This window comes from Alligator sinensis, unplaced genomic scaffold (assembly GCF_000455745.1).
Source record: "Alligator sinensis unplaced genomic scaffold, ASM45574v1 scaffold755_2, whole genome shotgun sequence".
Classification (NCBI taxonomy): Eukaryota; Metazoa; Chordata; order Crocodylia; family Alligatoridae; genus Alligator; species Alligator sinensis.
Genome location: NW_005841883.1, coordinates 4,137,639 through 4,154,883, shown reverse-complemented (window position 1 = coordinate 4,154,883; position 17,245 = coordinate 4,137,639). Strand labels below are relative to the sequence as shown.

General features: G+C 38.9%; 1 protein-coding gene across 2 annotated transcripts in view; it reads right to left on the bottom strand.

The window, feature by feature from the left end:
- Positions 1-1,292: 1,292 nt before the first annotated feature.
- Positions 1,293-17,245, bottom strand: part of CTR9 (CTR9 homolog, Paf1/RNA polymerase II complex component) — a 29,289-nt gene continuing 13,336 nt past the window's right edge. For both annotated transcript variants that reach the window (XM_006017679.3, XM_025196722.1), the window contains 17 exons: positions 16,982-17,218; positions 16,005-16,094; positions 15,741-15,869; positions 15,447-15,630; positions 14,971-15,059; positions 14,523-14,708; positions 13,698-13,785; positions 13,183-13,331; positions 10,987-11,103; positions 10,634-10,779; positions 8,473-8,544; positions 7,159-7,294; positions 4,873-5,013; positions 4,139-4,296; positions 3,831-3,927; positions 3,405-3,517; positions 1,293-2,429 (listed from right to left, as the gene is read on the bottom strand). In XM_006017679.3, coding sequence (XP_006017741.1) covers positions 2,021-2,429; positions 3,405-3,517; positions 3,831-3,927; positions 4,139-4,296; positions 4,873-5,013; positions 7,159-7,294; positions 8,473-8,544; positions 10,634-10,779; positions 10,987-11,103; positions 13,183-13,331; positions 13,698-13,785; positions 14,523-14,708; positions 14,971-15,059; positions 15,447-15,630; positions 15,741-15,869; positions 16,005-16,094; positions 16,982-17,218 — 2,541 coding nt within the window. In that variant the 3' untranslated portion in view covers positions 1,293-2,020. The remainder of the gene's footprint in view (positions 2,430-3,404; positions 3,518-3,830; positions 3,928-4,138; positions 4,297-4,872; positions 5,014-7,158; positions 7,295-8,472; positions 8,545-10,633; positions 10,780-10,986; positions 11,104-13,182; positions 13,332-13,697; positions 13,786-14,522; positions 14,709-14,970; positions 15,060-15,446; positions 15,631-15,740; positions 15,870-16,004; positions 16,095-16,981; positions 17,219-17,245) is intronic.

The following is a 17,245-nucleotide window of genomic DNA, read 5'->3' as shown; positions in this document are numbered from 1 at the left end:
AAAATCCCCCCCCCCCCCCCCCCCCCGGCCTTTCTTTGGATTAGTTTTGCATCATATACAGGCAGTCCTCAGACTTACGACAAGACATGGTTTTCAGGAACCAATAGTAAGTCAAAACATTGTAATTGATTTTCCCATAGAAAACAATGTTATAAATGGGGGATTGGTTCCTGAACCAAGGCCCAATACCCTATTTTCACCAAAAATATCCCAGAATTTTATACACAATTATAAATGAATAATATAGCTACATTAATGTATTTATATTGTAAATAGCAATCATATTAATTTGGAAGGACTTCCATACGGAGACTTTGCTGGACATTTTCAAGGGCTCTTGGTTGGACTTTTTAAAGGGTTCTTGGCTGGAGTCTTCTCAGGAGTCTAATGTTTGGTAGATCTCTACCTCAGTCCCACTAGGATTACTTGCAAGCCAAAAATCCTTGGTTTCATTCTGGTGCTGTGATTTCTGTATGTTAAGTCTAGTGTATACAGTGACTGCTTTTCCTATCATTAAATGTCACTACTGGCTAAAATACGAATCAATGGGACCTGCTGATGTTTAGTGTATGCCACTACTAACATACAGCCACGAGCAAAACACCAACAGGTCCCATTAACTCTTGTAACTAGGAGAGAAGCCTGTCATGGATGGCAAAAATGTCCTGAAAATGTGACAAGCATACCCAAAGTTGTATGTACCCTGATGAAGCTTAGAGAAAACCTAAAAAAGCCTTGAGGAGTTTGAACTGTCCAGTCAATATTATGGTCATTTAAGTATGTCAGCTGTTCCATCTATATAAAGGAGTGATATATTATGAAAATCTACAGTGTGTTGGCCTTTATACCACCACAAGCTTTCAAAAGAATGGGAAATATTACTCTAACGATTAGAGCATCTGATTTATAGTCTACTTAATGTTTGCATTGGGCTGTCATCTTGCTTGAGGGTCTCGGAGGAAGCATAGCAGGGCAACTTTGTACCTTTTGTGGTAGTAGCCTCAGTGCACAAGGCAGCAGAGCTGCATCAACTGAACCTGCCACTGTTCCCCACCGCCAAAGTTCTGGACTTGTGCAGAGCAAGCATCGCTTTAGACCGGATTTGGCCTACAGGCCAAAGGATGAACACCTCTATAATAGACAGAATTAAACTGAGGCGTTTTTAGAGCGATAACCATGCACTAAAAATGAGAACGAATCAATTATCTTTTTTTCCCCCTCCTTTGAAGTCTAAACTAGATATTCTGGCACAATTTTTTTAATAGGATGATGTAAAATAAATCACTCCAAGCAGATGTTAGTAACAGTTTATTACGACACTGGCAGATATCTCCACTTTCCACGTAATATGGAAAGAGTTTTCTACATCTGTTTTTTACCTGCCAACTTAAAAATATTTATTTCATCTACACACCTATAATGTCATAATTTTATGACTTTATTTAAACCTCCGTCTTTTTTTGCTTTTTGTTCTCTCTAAATATACCAGAAAAAACAAGCAGCCATAAGAATGTACTTTTGAAAATTTTAGGAGTTGCATCACAGAAAATGTATTCTTTGAAAGTAAAAAAGTTTACCACTACTCTTTATGCAGAAACAAAGATATAAATATCCCAAAGTTCTTTGTACCATTTGAGAAAATATTTTGAAAATGTACCTATTCCTTTTTCTGGAAGTAGTAACATTGCACAGACACACCATTTTAACAAGATTGGAACTGCGGGAGCTCGACAGCATTTACATGCTGTCCATTTCACGTGTGGGCTTACTACATGATACAGTATTTCTGATCTTCATCTATATGCTTCAGTGTAAGAATATACCATATGCCTACAGAGAAACATTCATAGGTGGCTAGTAACATACAACTTGTTGGGAGAAAAAAAAAAGTCAAAGAAAGAAAGTTTCACAACAGCTTTACTAAAACATTAAAGTTTTTAAATCACAGCTTTCAAATATAAAAATTCCCCACCTTGTAACTGAAGTATATTTACAAAACAATTTAAAAAAAAGACTGGCTTCAATCGCTATCATCTGATCCACCTTCAGACGCCTCGTTGTTGGATGCTTCTGGTTCAGATTCATTGCCAGACCCTCTGCCAGAGCCCTCATTGTCAGATCCTCTATCAGAATCTCTGTCTGAATCAGCACTGCGAGAAGCTGGACGAGATTCATTCTCCGAACCACCAGAACGGCTTCTCCCAGATTGCACAGATTCATTGTCAGACTGGTCTGAATCCGACTGTCTCCTCTTCCTGACTGACCTGTCACTGTCAGACTCGTCATCAGATGGGCGGGCACTGGACCTCCGTGGACTACCTACTTCACTACCAGATTTGTTCCTGTTATCAGAATCACTATCAGATACAGCGCGCTTATTTTGCTGTTGTTCAGCATCATCTGAATCACTGTTGCTGTTTCTGGCATGTCTATAAAAAAAGAAAGAAGTATTATTAAAGCTGAAAACTTTGACATAATAAAAGTAGGAACACAATTTGAGCATAATGTTGACAATACCAAAACAGGAGGAAGGGGACTGAAATATTCTAAAATGGAAATTGGCCTCATACCAAAATGAAGCAGTTCTCAGTATTATCCTTAGTGTAGTAGTTCAGTTAAGATATAAGAGTGGGTAACTGGCAAACTGGATGGGTCAGCCAGAAGAACATGGCAAAAAAAAAAAAAAAAAAAAAAAAAAAAAAAAAAAAAAAAAAAAAAAAAAAAAAAAAAAAAAACCAACAACAACAAAACAGAACACCACAACTAACCTATTCAAATTAACAGGATACATCTTTGAATCCATCAATTTAGGGACACAAGGCATTTACTTTGAGGCTTAAGTCATATTTTTTTTCTAGAGATATCCTTTAAAATACTGACAGTGACGTGCATTCACAGTGTTTAACAAGTTATTTGTTTAAGAAAAAAAAAGTATCAGTACTACACTTTTATCAATTTAATTTTAGTGACTGGGAATCAGAAGGGCAAGAACAACTACTTGGCCACTGGGAACAAGCTGTTTTGTCTTACAGGACTGTGGAGACAGAAGTCAGAAGTTTGTCAAATTTGGATGCAATGAAATACAGAAAAGTGACTACTTCAGATTTAGCAAGGAGAAAAAAAAAATATCAATCCTTCAGTGCCACATTTGGACAACATTTGCCTAATATACACATTTAGATTTAGTTTAACCATAATCCAGACTAAGTTCCTAGCCTGAAAACCATAACCACCTGCCTTTCCATATTGCTAAATGGAAGATAATCCCAGGCATATGGGAAGAGACACTCTATTGAAAGAAGGAAAAAAAAAACCCCCAAAACACACAGCTACTCTTAGATTGGGTTTAAAATCAGGTGAAAGCTGGCACTTGAATTTCAAGAGAGACTGATAGAGGTTCATACCCATCATCAGCAATTTTGAGTTTATCCTCATCAGAAGAATCATCACTAGAGGAAATTATGGCTTTTGATTTGATCTTTCCTTTCATTGAAGGAGGCAGACGTTCTGGTTTGGGCTGTGTAGAAAGAAATGGAAAAATAATGTATCTTAGTGTAGTAAACTGAAGATAGAAATAACTTAGACACCTGAGAAGCTGTCCCAACAAGTAGAGACAGAAAACAAAACAAAATGTTAACTATTTGACATAAGCGCCTCTGTTGCTACTATTGCTACTACTGCTTCATCAAAAGACAAAAGAGGGAAAGCAAGGTACAGATTTTTTTTGCAAGGAGTATTGGCAATATTTCTCAGTATCACTATACTGAACTTAGCAACACTAATCTTCCAAACGTATATTAGGACGATAAAGGCATCATATTAAAACTTACAGCCTTTTTCTTCTCTGCTCTCGGTGGACGTCGTTTTTTAGGTCTCGGGCCATTTTCATTTTCTTCATCATCACTTCCTTCATCGGTCTTTGGGGGTCTTAAAAATAAGAATGTCCAAATTTACACAAAACTCCCGTGTAATGTTTCACGCAGTGTCAGATTGATCATTTGACCCTACATTATGTGGAATACATGAAAATGAGCAATTTAAGTCTTTTATTCAGAAAGATAAGTTGAGGTTTTATGTAGGAATCACTTAGCTGATACTGCAGAACTGCAATAAAAGTTACAAGTTCTAAACTATTTACCGTCTCCTCTTTTTCTTCTTCCTCTCTCCCTCCTCCTCCTCACCATCTTGTTCACTACCACTGCCCTTCCTCCTCTTTTTCTTTCTGGACACGGGCAGATCTTCATCGCTGTCGTCATTGACAAACTCATCAAATTCCCCTGCTCCTTTTTTGGAACGCTGCAATAAAAATTAACACTCCACCAATATCCAATTATTTATAAGGTGATATATGTACCTTCTCAGGTAAATGGTCACATTTTTAGTTTTACACCTTAATATCCCCAAAACATTCCTATCATATCATTAAGAAACTGATCTCAAATTGAACATTAAAATATATAATATTATACTCTTACTACTTCAGTTAGCTAAAGCATTCTGTTTTCTGTACTGCCCTCGTTTGGAAAGGTATTAAATGCTACTTTCCATTCTAGAGATGCCTTCAGTTCAGTGATGACCTAAAAGAGGGGTGCTAAAAGTTTGGCCTGCAGGCCAGATCCAGCCCAAGGCACTGTGTCATCCAGCCTGCGGGCCTTCCCACTTCAGGGATGGCACTGCTTCCCTGCTGCCAAATTTCTAGATCCATTGTGTCAAAAGGTTGAGCACCACTGGCCTAAAAGAATTTTGGATGGCCCTCCAATACAGCATCACTGAACAACTGGTATGGACAGCCTGTGTTACTTTCAGTTATCATATTTGAAAAAAAAAGAGAGAGAGAGAGAGAGAGAGAGAGAGAGAGACTCTATCCTGTACCCTTCCACCACCACGTTTTTTCTCCTTCGATCCTTCTACTTCTCCAGTGAACATCAGGATATTCTTGGTCTTCTCCACATATTGGGCTCTTTGTTCCAAAAGTTTCTTCTGTTCTTCTTTTTCTCTGAGGCGTTTCTCCTCCTGAAACCAAGACAGCACAAACAAGCATTAGTCTTTTATAAGCTGCGCGCTCGGATTGTAAATGGCAGATGACATTTAAGTATTAGAGATTGCAATATTCAACCCAAAGCAGAGCGAACACTTGGACCTTCAGGGCAGAAGCTTTACAATAACTTGGCTTGGAATGGGCCACAGTAGAACCTACACTTAAGAGCACATTGCCAAAATGTCCAAACTAATGCCATAGGGAAGCAGCTGCTAGTACAGCTGTGTGAAGAAGTTTCAGTCACTGATTCAACTCGGAGGAGATTCAGTCTAATTCAGTGCCTGAATCTGAATCGAATCAGGAAACCCATTAATCTCTCCAAATCGATTCCGAGAGATTTAATGATTAAGGTACATACAAAAACCAACACATAAAGCCGTGTCTATGGCTGAATCGCTGATTCTCTGAATCAGAATCGAATCTTCAGATTCGGATTCGGCAGAATTGAAGACTGGGATAGTGATCTGAATCAGCTAATCGAATCACTGTATCCTGAATTGGGCCAAATGCGAATCATATACTGCCTGCTTCACACACCCCTAGCTGGTAGTCTAACTCAGAGGGCTCCTAGACATACACAGGGAGGCTGCTCTGACAAGCTGTAATTACAGTACATTGGAGCGGATTCAATTATCAAGTCTGCTGTATTATGGTAATTACCACACTCCAGCATCAGTGCCCCCACACTGGAAAAATGGCAGCAGGGTGCTTTAGCCTAAACCTCATTCCATGAGCTTTAGTTCAAAGTGCCCCACTGCCATTTTTCAGTGTAGGAATGCTGACATACATGATGCTCTGGGTGCTTTAATTAGCTCAGAGCTGCGCTAATTAAAGCCCGCCCTCTGGCAACACGTCTATAAATGCCCAGACTGATTTACAGTGGCCATGGAGGGTTTGTGCTATGACCACACAACTTGGGGTTTAATTTGCCCTGTTAAACACCACTTTGTTCCCTGTACCAGTGGTTCTCAACTTTTTTTGTACCAGGACATATTTGTAAAGATCAGTGGCATCCTGACCCACAGCTCCCCGGCCCTGCCAGTACCCGTCACTCCTGACCCACAGCTCCCTGACCCTGCTGGTACCCGTTCCCAAGCCACAGCTCCCTGGCCCTGCCAGTGCCTCTCACTCCTGACCCATAGCCCCCTGGCTCCCCCTCAGCCCTGCTGGAGAGGGTCCCCAGCTGTTCCTGTCCCACTTGGGCCAGAGCAGTGGCCTCTGGCTCATGCAGGCACCAGCAGAGTGAGTTCAGCCCTGGTATGGGCTGGAGAAAGGAGGAGAGGAGGCCTGGGGCACCTGCTACCCTGGGCTGGGGGTCCTATTCCAAGCCAGGCAGCCTGGTCACAGCCCCCCCGCCCCCCTCAGGCAGCGTCTCCCAGCTGCCCCACCCCTGCAAGTACAGGCACTGGCTCTGGTGCCACCAGTCCAGCAACACAACTCCCCACCACCCCTGATCTCTTCCCCTGCTGGCAGAGCAGGCACCTCTTCCTGCCCCCTCGGCGTCTGGACACCATCCCCCAGTGCCGGAAGGCATCCAACCCCCTCATACACCTGCGGCTCCCCCATCCACACACTCACACACCCCCCCCCCCCAGACAGTTCCTAAGCCCTGGACCTCCACTCCACCACTCACTATACGCTTACCTGCATCCAGCTGCCAGGGCTGCTCCTACGACCGTACCTGGCCATATGCAGGCCACATGTTTGTGCATGCAGACACAAGTGCACCCACTGCCTCCAACTGCCCCAAGCAGCTCCCTGCAGGCTGGAATGCTGCCAGCCTGCAAGGGGAAACCCATGCTTTCCCACATTTTTCTGGGACTTGCTCATGACCCTTTCAAATATTCTTGTGATCCACTTTTGGGTTGTGACCCACAAGTTGAGAAACACTGCCCTATACAATGTCTGTTTATTCAGGTTTTGAACCAGGAAAGTTGAATTTTACTCATTACCCACCCTTACCTTTTAATGTAAGCATTTAGGTATATGCAATTTTTCATTTCTAGTATTACCTTCTCAAAAACATTTTCCAGCTATCACCACAGAGCAAAAGGGGCAAATATGCACATTAAAACAAACAAAACAAACACAGATACAAAGGATCACAACGAAGAACAAACCTGTTCTTTAAGTAGTTTTTGGCGGAGTAGTTCCTTTTCTTGTTCTTGTTTAGCACGTAGCTCCCTCTCTTCTTCATCCTGCTTGCGTGCCCGAGCCACATGATACTGAGCTTGACTCAGTAAGTCAGAGCACTGCCTGTAACATCCAAAGTTTTCAGTTAATTAAAAGTTGACGGACATACTTCTTCAGAGAAGACACAGCTTATTGCAATACTAACTGTCCATGCCACTGAACAAAAACTATTTGAAATCTAGAATAATTTTACATTAGGCTTTAGAAAATAACTCTTAAGTAGTATGAATCTTAAATTACTGAGCAAGCCTTTTAATTTAAAAACAGCTTCAGTACAGTTTACACGCATACCATTACTCAAAGCAGCTGTTTGTTAAAAAAAAAAAAAAGTAGAGCAAAAAAATAAATCCTTAAAACCTAAAGGGGAAATATTTTTAACTCACTTGAGTAGCTCTACAAGTACTCTTAACAAAAAAAGTGTCTTATAAGTAACCAGAAGTATCATCAGGAATATTTTCCATCCCCGCCCCAAAAAAGGAGAAGAGAAATTAAGATTGTACAGTTAAATGCTCAAAAGTAAGAATGCTTTGAGCTATCTTGGTTCAACCCCTGTAAGCTAGTGTTCATGGTGTTGTTACACATGAAATCAAATAATGAGTGGTTTTCTCAATACATTTTTTTTCTGCCCAGAATCTTAGATATGCACATTTAACATCTACTGTTGGGTACATGTGCAAGAGTCTGATAAATCTTTAATTTATAAGCTATGTAATGAACAAAGCAGAGTTTTTCATTTAAATGTGTACTTTAAGAAACAGATGTCATACACATAAACTTAGAAAGGCCTATGTGAACAGTTCTGTAATTCCTTCAAACCTTAGTAAAGCAGCTAAGAAACTTGCACAGAGAAATTCAATTGTTTTAACTGATTTTCAGGCTGTAAGAACTCTTCAGCTCACCCCAATTTCACCTGAACTATCAAACCACTTCTCAGTGATTTTGCAGGTTAGCTGCAAAATGTCAGCATTGACACTGAAGTAGCGGGGGAAGGAGAATGGTAGGAGGTCTAAGTCAAAAAATATCTTTTTAAAAGGAATTGTTGTAATTAAAAAAAAAAAAAAATAGCTCAACGTTTTTGTTCAATCTTGCAAATGTATACATTTCACCTGAATGTAAAAATGAAGCGAAAAAAAGGTTTTGAAAGTTATGAGCAACTAAAAAGAATTAAATATTGGACAACTGAGTTCAGCTCCAAGAAGAAAAAGACAGAGTTATAATCAGAATGAAGGAATGATTTTTACCTTGCTTCAGTAGCAGCAAGTGCCAAATCAAATCTCATTTTATCTCCTACTTTACTTAAATAACTGAAATATCTGGTGGAGGGAAACAAACAACATTAAAACACTGCATATACATGTATACTTTTCTTTTAATAAGAAACCCAAATAGTCACCAAATACACAGTGTGTCACTACAAAATTCTCTTAAGACAAGAAGGAAACAGACTTCTGTATCTGAATACTTTGCTTGGACCTTTTAGTACCAATGAATGCTTGTATATTTAAAGGCCAGTTTCCTTCATTAAAACATCCTAAAGATGTTATTATAATAGTACACTTTTTCACCTTTAATTCACAAGGATTCCAAAATGTTTATAGACTGTGCATCATGACTAAATTATGCATTATAAATAATGTCCTATATGGAATATGGCAATCGTATGATGTTGCTAACCCTGTTAAACAACTGTGCTTGTTTAGTACTAGTTAGGAATAAAACCTTCATTCAGTTGAAACTATTGGGTAGGCAGAAATTTGCCCATGATTAACTCACGTTAAACACGCCTAGCTATTGCGAAAAGAGATTGTATCTTTGTAGCATAGTTTTCTTTGTTCCATTCCCACACAAAGGAGACATAGTTCAGTTTGTCTAGTAGTCAAAGCTTAGAATTTCCAGTTAGTTAAAAAGTTTTAAAAGTCATCTTAGAGTCCAAGTCCAACCACTGCCTTTGATTCTGTACTACAGTAGGCAAGTTCTTAGAAGACAGAAATGTCAGAAGGTTCCTATTTACTGGAATCCTTTATATAGAGTAGGGAATAAGAGTTCAGAAGCAGAGCTCTATTGCAAAAAGGACTTCCAAGACTGCCTCCACCTTATAACAAGTCAGTTTTGCCTAGGATAATCGCATATTCTCAGCATCTGTTTCCACGGGCCTTGCTTAATCCAGTCCTGCTGCCTGCCGTTTGCAGCCTTGGCTGACATCATCAATCAACCAAAGAAGTTTTCAACACTGACAGGAAGGAGCTGGTGCATCAGTAAGTATATTGCTGCACTTGTCAGACTATCTGTGTTCCATTTGTCGCAACTAAAAGTAAATAACTGAACGTACAATGAGCAGAGGACAATATAGAAAACAACTTTTCTTTGACAGCAAACTCCTCCATCCCAGTTTACATACTCCTGGCAGAAACACACACCTCAGAAGGTGCAGTAACTGCACAGACAGGTAAGCTGGGATGGACCCCAAAATATTCAGATGCTGAAACTTCTGGAAAGCATGAAACAGAGACAATAAGTACCAACCTCCTCACAGAATGAGAAGTAATCCACATGAGAGAAGACAGGTTCTCTTTTGAAGTTAAATAATCAAAACACTTTTGCTATTATAGAAACTTTTTCCTATGCTGGATTGAGCTAATGTTCTACAGCAAATGAGAAAGGACACAGTTTCTCACACACAATTTATATTCCACTCCCAAGTTTATTTAATAAACTTCTGTCAGCAAATTGTGTTGGAAGTTTGAATTCTCTCTGATTGGACAGTAAACACACTTTTTTTATTTGAAAATTTTCACCAGGAGAAATTAAAGATTTCTAAACACAGTTTATAAATGGAAAATCAGTTTGGACTCACTATTTTGTATTAGAACATGCACTAGAATTTTGAAATAATTGTTAATAAAAATAATTTTAGCTAATGAGTAATATAACTGGAAATGTTTGTACCAAAAAAATCAAGCCAGGTGAATTTTTACATTTATTTTGACACTTTGTTTAGGTAAGCGTTTTAACCATATATATATAGATATAGATATATTTTAATTAGAAAAAAAATCTTGGTGATGGAACCTTTTTTTCTCCTTTGGAAATTCTTTGCTGCTAGGAGGAGCTATATTAGATCCTAGAATGTATAAAATGACTTCCCTGGGGACTCTCTTAGTACTCCATCAGAACATGTGGCTTTAAAACAAGTAAAAACTGGATCTGGTGTAAGTACTGACAAGGTTCCCCTCCCAGGCCCCTACTTTTTATGACTCATGTTTTTTCACAAACAACATGGAACGTGTACATTTTTATATAACCCAAGTTCACTGAGCTTGAAGTTAAAATGTGGGATGTAAACTGATTTCTTTACTCCTCGCTTTTGACTAACTGTACTGTTATCTACAAATCAAACTTTACCTGTGGGCTAGCTCCAGCTCCTTCACAGCATTTAGTACCTCTTTCAGGTTACTTTTTTCATCTTTGAGGACAGAAGTGGCTAGTCTCTGCAGCACTAGGGCCACGTTAAACATGAGGACAGTATCACTAGGTGCTACGTGTCTAGCCTGTGAAAGAAATGCACATTTTGTTTTGCTCTGTTTTAACATAGCCCCAAATTATCAGTGTCACATGTCTTATAAACATAATTATTTCAACCTGTCATATTTAAAAAGATATACAAGATTAGTTTATCAATATTATGACATGTAAAAACCATGAAATAAACAATTTTTTTTTATTTTTTACAAAGAACTATATTTAAATGTTTTTACCTTCAGCAAGGTCTGTTTGCATTCTTGTAACTTGCCACATTTGAAGAGTGCTCGGGCCAAGTACAACAATACCTCAGTATTCTGATGCTTATAGAACTTTCTGAGGCAGTTTTCATACTGAAAAGGAGGAAAGGAATTATGAAAAATAGTGACTAGTTATTTAAACTAGTGTAAAAACTTCCGTAGCCAATTCTAAATAACTCAGGTACTATTCATAAAGACTCATTTACAAAATATTTAACCCTGTTGAGTCAATCTTTTGTGCTTTCTTTCTTCTAATGAATCTGAAACCTTTTCTAGTATATGGAGTTCCCAATTCTTGTGAAAGCTGGTAGGGGTCTTACAAAAGTTCTTAGCTAAATATCAAGGGATCCCATGCATCGTTAGTTACAGAAGACAGATAAACTTCCATTATTTCCAATCATGTAAAAGATGAGGGAGCAAGAAGCCAACATATTCTATTGTTGAAGTATAAAGTGCAGCTGACACATTCCAACATACTAGCTACCGTCACCACTCACTAGGTGTCAACTATGCTCTGTCCCCCCATTTCTATTGTATTTAATGGTCAAGAATACTGTATTTGGCAACTGGGTCTTTACATATTTCACTGCAAAGAAAGTATGCTAATACTATTGTATACAATGTTTTGTAGCTATAGTGGTCTAGATTGTTACAATGGAATTATACTTCTCTTTTAACGCAATAATGGTATTTGCTTCATGTTTTGAGTCAGGGTGGAATTGACTATTGTTGAACCCAGGAAGTGACAATAAACCTTTTCACCTTCTTGAATGTAGCTTTTGATTCTCCATTGTTCTACAAAGACGACACTCAATGCTATGATGGTTAATCTTACTATTTGCTATGATGGTCAATATTAATGTTTTTTCTGCATGTCAGTCAGAAAGAAGAAGCGACATAATTTGTCACTGAAGTTCCAATGTCCATAAAGAACCTGTTTGCAGAACTGTTAGAGTAATGTATCAACAGCAGGGTATTGGCTCCACCTAAAAGGAGTGCCAGATGCATTCACACACAACAAGTGATTCATGTTATAGTACCTACTGGTAGAGCTAATCTCTTCAGGGTTTTTTTTAACTGTATTTAAAAGCCCCCACAGATATTCTTATAAGGCTATCCTGAACCTCTCTGAAGCGTTTATTAAGTGAAACAAGTATATATAAATTTAGCATGGGCTCAATTTTCACATAATAAAAGTTTGTTTAGAGCAATAGTTTACAACCTCGCTAGACTCCAGCCACCCCTCAGGAAGTGCCAGCTCTTAGTTTTAGTTTCTTTTTTTGACTGTGGAAAAAAAAAATTGAGCTCTTCTTCTGTTCAAAAGAACTCAGAAAAGACCAGAACAGGTCAGACTGTTTTTGACACTATGAATTCCTATTTGAAATCTCTGTGTTTGTCTTGTGAATCACGTGCAGGTGTTTACATCCTTAACAGTGTTAATGCTGGATGGCATCAAGCGATACCCTTAAGAGTCTCTTATGGCACCTGGTTGAGAATCACTGGTTTAAAGCATCTGTTTAGCTTGTTATACATACTAGTGATAGGAAAAATATTTGGCAATATTTTTCTAGCAGATGGATGTTGCTAAGGAAACCATCTCATGTATAGAGAACACAGCTTGACCTGGTTGCCAGTGTGCAGAAGGCAACTGGTCTCAAAATTATTTAAGTAGGTGTTTTAAGTCATGGATAGGTCCCGTGGTACCGATAGGGTCACTTGTGCGTCAAGAGGGCATGAAGTTCCGAAAACATACATGTGATACCCAGAACTACCATGAAATTCTGTATCTACTCCCCAAGCAGGAAACGCTGTTATGACGAAGTTACAGAAAACAACTAATTTACTTCATTGTCTTGAGATAAATAACATTAGTTTTCTATATTGACTAAATAATACATGATAAAAGAAGCTTCAATCAGACCAAATTTCTATAATCCAATTCACACCATAGCTCAGCTGAGGATGGCACAGAAGAGAAAATTTTAAGCTGACAGATGCCCTGGTGTTCATGTCTACAACTGGCATCCAGACTTAATTTGATAGTTAATAAGATTTTACATGTAAATCTTTTATTTGTTATCAAAAGCTATCCAAATCCCCAGAAACTACCAGTGTTATGTTCTAGATCTATTCTTTTGCTACCTAACCCATGGTTCAATTTATAGAGGTTACCATCTGCACAGCACTGATGTATTGTTTCTGTTCTACGTAGATGTGTGCCAGATTTAGCCACACATCACTGATATCTGCTGTTGCCTCTCTCACTTGGGCAAAGACATCACGAGCCTCACGGAAATATCCTTTGTGTGCCAATACAGCTCCTAAAAGAAAAAGTGAAGTGTACATTGTAAGGTTCCAGGCTTTTGTACTATCTACTACCACTAAAATTATAGAATACTAAACAGATAATTAAGATCTGCAAGTCAGCTGCTGTACACAATATATCATCCCTAAGATTAGTAATGTATAGGCTCTGCATAAAACAAGATTTCATAGATTTCACAGACATTAGGGCTGGAAGGGACCTCACGAGATCACTGGGTCCAGGCCCCCGCCCAAAGGGCAAGAAAAAAAAAGACAAGTTCAGGATTAATACTTGAAGCATTCTGCAGTTTATATACTAGAAATATGAAATCCAAAAATCATCACCACTAAACTACTAAATAAAATTCAAATCTCATAATCACCTATGCCATTAGCAGCATACAAATTCTTCGGATCATTTCTGAGTACTTGTTTGTAGATTGCTAGTGCACGATCTTGATGCCGCTTTTCCTGTTTAAAAAAAAAAAAAAAAGAATAAGAAAACAAAACAATCCTTTACTGAAACCTCAGAAAGAGCGCCTGGTGTTTTACTATGAAGCCAGCCAGATATGCAATATACGATGCATTCCGTAAGAGGCACAGACAGAAGTTACACATCATCAGCCCCCTGAAAGCACTCAACAGCCATACTGTGACACTTGCGCATGGCTGCAGAGCACTTTTGAAGTGGCTGATCGTGAGAAAAGTTAACCCTCCTCAAATGAGGTATCAGATGAAGGCACTTCATTTTAGAGCGCCTTAGGGCCCTGGTGTTCTCTAGGGTTGGTTTGTTGCATGATCAGGGCTGTCAGCAAGAAGGGAGAGGGGGATGGGGAAGCTAGCAGGATTCCAGCTGCCCGCTAGGGTTTGCCCAGCCTGGGGGGGGGTCGAAAATAAGAGCCCCCTGCCTTGTGACCCACCTCCCCTCCTCCCCCCCCAGCTCAGGCTGGACAAACCCCAGCCCCTGCTGACAGGCCCAGAGCTGGTGAGAGGCATAGCTGAGGAGAGGGGCAGCTCCTTCACTGGGGAGAGAGTTGGCACCTTGCCTGGGTGCTTGCCTGCCAGCAGGTTCGATTCCCGCCCCAACCCAACAGGCACATGTCTATTGGGTGGGTGGGAGGGAGCCTCTAAGTGATTGCACTTTATGTAAAGTACCATGAGTTACAGAAGGGGATTGCACGTCTGACAGCATGCAAAGAAGCAGTTACCTTCTCTCTGTCCCTGGTGGGCTGATGTAGAGTTTGCAGCCAGACATTGCCAAGAGCCAACATGGAATAAGTATCATTCTGTGTAGATGGCTGCTTCAATATCCTCTCAAATTTCTTCTGTCCTGGACCCCATTCTTGTTTAGCCAAGTGAAGATTCCCAATCAATGACCAAGCATCCGGATGGTCCTGAAATAAACAAAAAAAAAAATTCAGTATAAAAAGTAACCTAAGGACTAATTTCACTTACTGTATGATACAGAAAAAATACACGTTAATTACTATTACATATGTGTTATCTACAAGTTACTTTTATATAGAAAAGGAATAAAAGAAGTGAACAAATGCAAGAGATTATTTCAGACACCTTGCATATGTTAAGCTGAAAAACAAGCTTACTGGACTATTAGCTTCAAATTTTAGTTCTACACCAAGATGTTTAAACACTAACCTGATTTATCTGCAGTGCTTCTTTAAACCAATCAGAAGCTTCATAAAAGTTTCCTTTGTCTCTAGCCATAGCTCCCAATCGCAAGTAACCTAAAAACAGGAAATACTTTAAAACAGCAGTTTAAATAATAGGGCTTGTATAAATCCATAGACTTTGCCTTTTTCTTGAAATGTTTAGGATGGTAGGCACCCAAAGATAGTCTAAAATTTATATGGACACATTATATGCATGCAATTTCTTATTTACACCAAATAATTTTTCAATTGGCAAGCTTTGTGCTACATGGAAATTATAGCTTTTACAAAAATTAATTAAACGGTCCAGTTTCTCCCATGAGCTTCAGAGAACTAAAATGAAACTCAAAGATCATCTTTGATTTACCATTTATATAAGCCAAGTTATATACATCGACTAAAAAATTTAAAATACTAATCTTAAAACTAAAGAAGATTGTTGAGCCAATTAAGAGCACTTACAGTCAACATAATTAGGATGTTCTCTTAAAATGTTTTTATACAACTTTTCTGCTTCATGGAATTCACACATTGCCTCATATAGTCTAGCAAGGTTATAGGATGTGGTCACTGAAATAGCATTGTAGTAATGTTCATCATGTTCAGCTTCTGCCTTAGCACGATCCAGTGATGCCAAAAAATATTTCTAAAGGTAAGAAAGTAATAGTAAAACAGAATAATTTTTAAAAGAAATTCCTGAATCATCACAAAACAAATTCAGACCTTAATTTGAATGGTAGTAATTTAGTTTGGTACCTTTGCTTCACCTAGGTTTCCAAGTCGAAAGTGGAGAGCACCAACATTATTCAAAATCTCTGGCGGTACATCTGCCTGCACTTTCTCTTGAAGTATGCGAGTTGCTGTGCCGTAGGCTGAAAGAGCCCCCTGTGTAATTGTAAAATACAAGAGGAGGAAAGAAATGAAGGGAATAAAGTAGTAGGATGAATTCCAAGCATGTTTGCAGCACACACAAAAAGAAGGGAGCATTGCATAATGCGTACATTTTACAGAATGCAATACCTGTATATCAGTCTGCTCTAGAATCTGTGCTAATTCAATCCATGCTTCCACATCATCTGGATACTGTTCTGTAACCTTCTTCAAGTGACCCTGAAAACACCAAACATTTATGCAATTAATATATTAAACATACAAAGTGTGAAAACAAACACCGTAAGAGTTACCTTTTCAAGTTCTCTCTCTTTTCTCTAAACCATGAAGGTCTAACAGCCCAACACTAGCATACAACTGGACAAAGCTGGCCAGAAAAGTAATTTATATGTCCAGCTGCAGTACCCTGAAACACACCATGTAGCTCCATACATGTTCCTGACTAAATCAGCAGTAGTATACCTGCATCCACAGGATGCATAGAGCAGGCTAGTAGACACTGCCAAAGCCCATCCCAACTAATCCACTGCACGGACACTGATACAGGGGATTGTATACAAAGGCACACAACACTGAGGGCATAACCACTGGATTTGGTAAGCTGGTGGTTTAGATATGGATTTATTTTAACACTTTATTATCAAATATACCAAAAAAAAGGTTTTGACAGCGTCCTTTCAGAATGGGTGGACAAGAATATATTTACGACTTCAATAAGGAATGCTTTATTTTCTTCCCCTGCTCCCCCAGAGGACTTCCTTATTTGTGCACGGAGAATGTTTTGTTTGTTTTTACAGACAACAGAAACTAAAATGGCTGCTTCTAGTTAACAAAGCCTCTTGGTCTCAGTTTTATACAGAAGATACTACCTTCTCTGCAGTTTATGGTATCTGTCAATAAAAGAAAAAAATTCACCTTAATATACACTGAGCTCCATGTTTACAGTAAAGTAACCCTGATTTTTTGGGACATTACAACTTAGATTTTAAGGCTCAATTTCTGTTCTTGGATACAAGAACAGACTTGGGGAACCAATGTACATTCAAGATCATCACACCAACAGATAGGACTCAGAACAAAAGTTCATCAATCATGTCTGGCTGTACCTTTGCAATATCTCTTTTTTCCTGGTCTTCAGAAGCTGCATACAGTGACCCAAGGATTTTCATAGTCTCATAATTGTTTGGATAGGCTTTCAAAACCTTTTCAAAGCACTGTGATGCATTCTCCTTGTCTCCCCGATAAATGTACATTTGACCCAAACCAAAAAATGGTAATACAAAAGAAGAGGAGGCAAATTGTGTGGCTTGGTAGTAATATTGGAAAGCCTGGTCATAATCTTCCTAATTAAAAAAGAAAAAAGCAAAGGG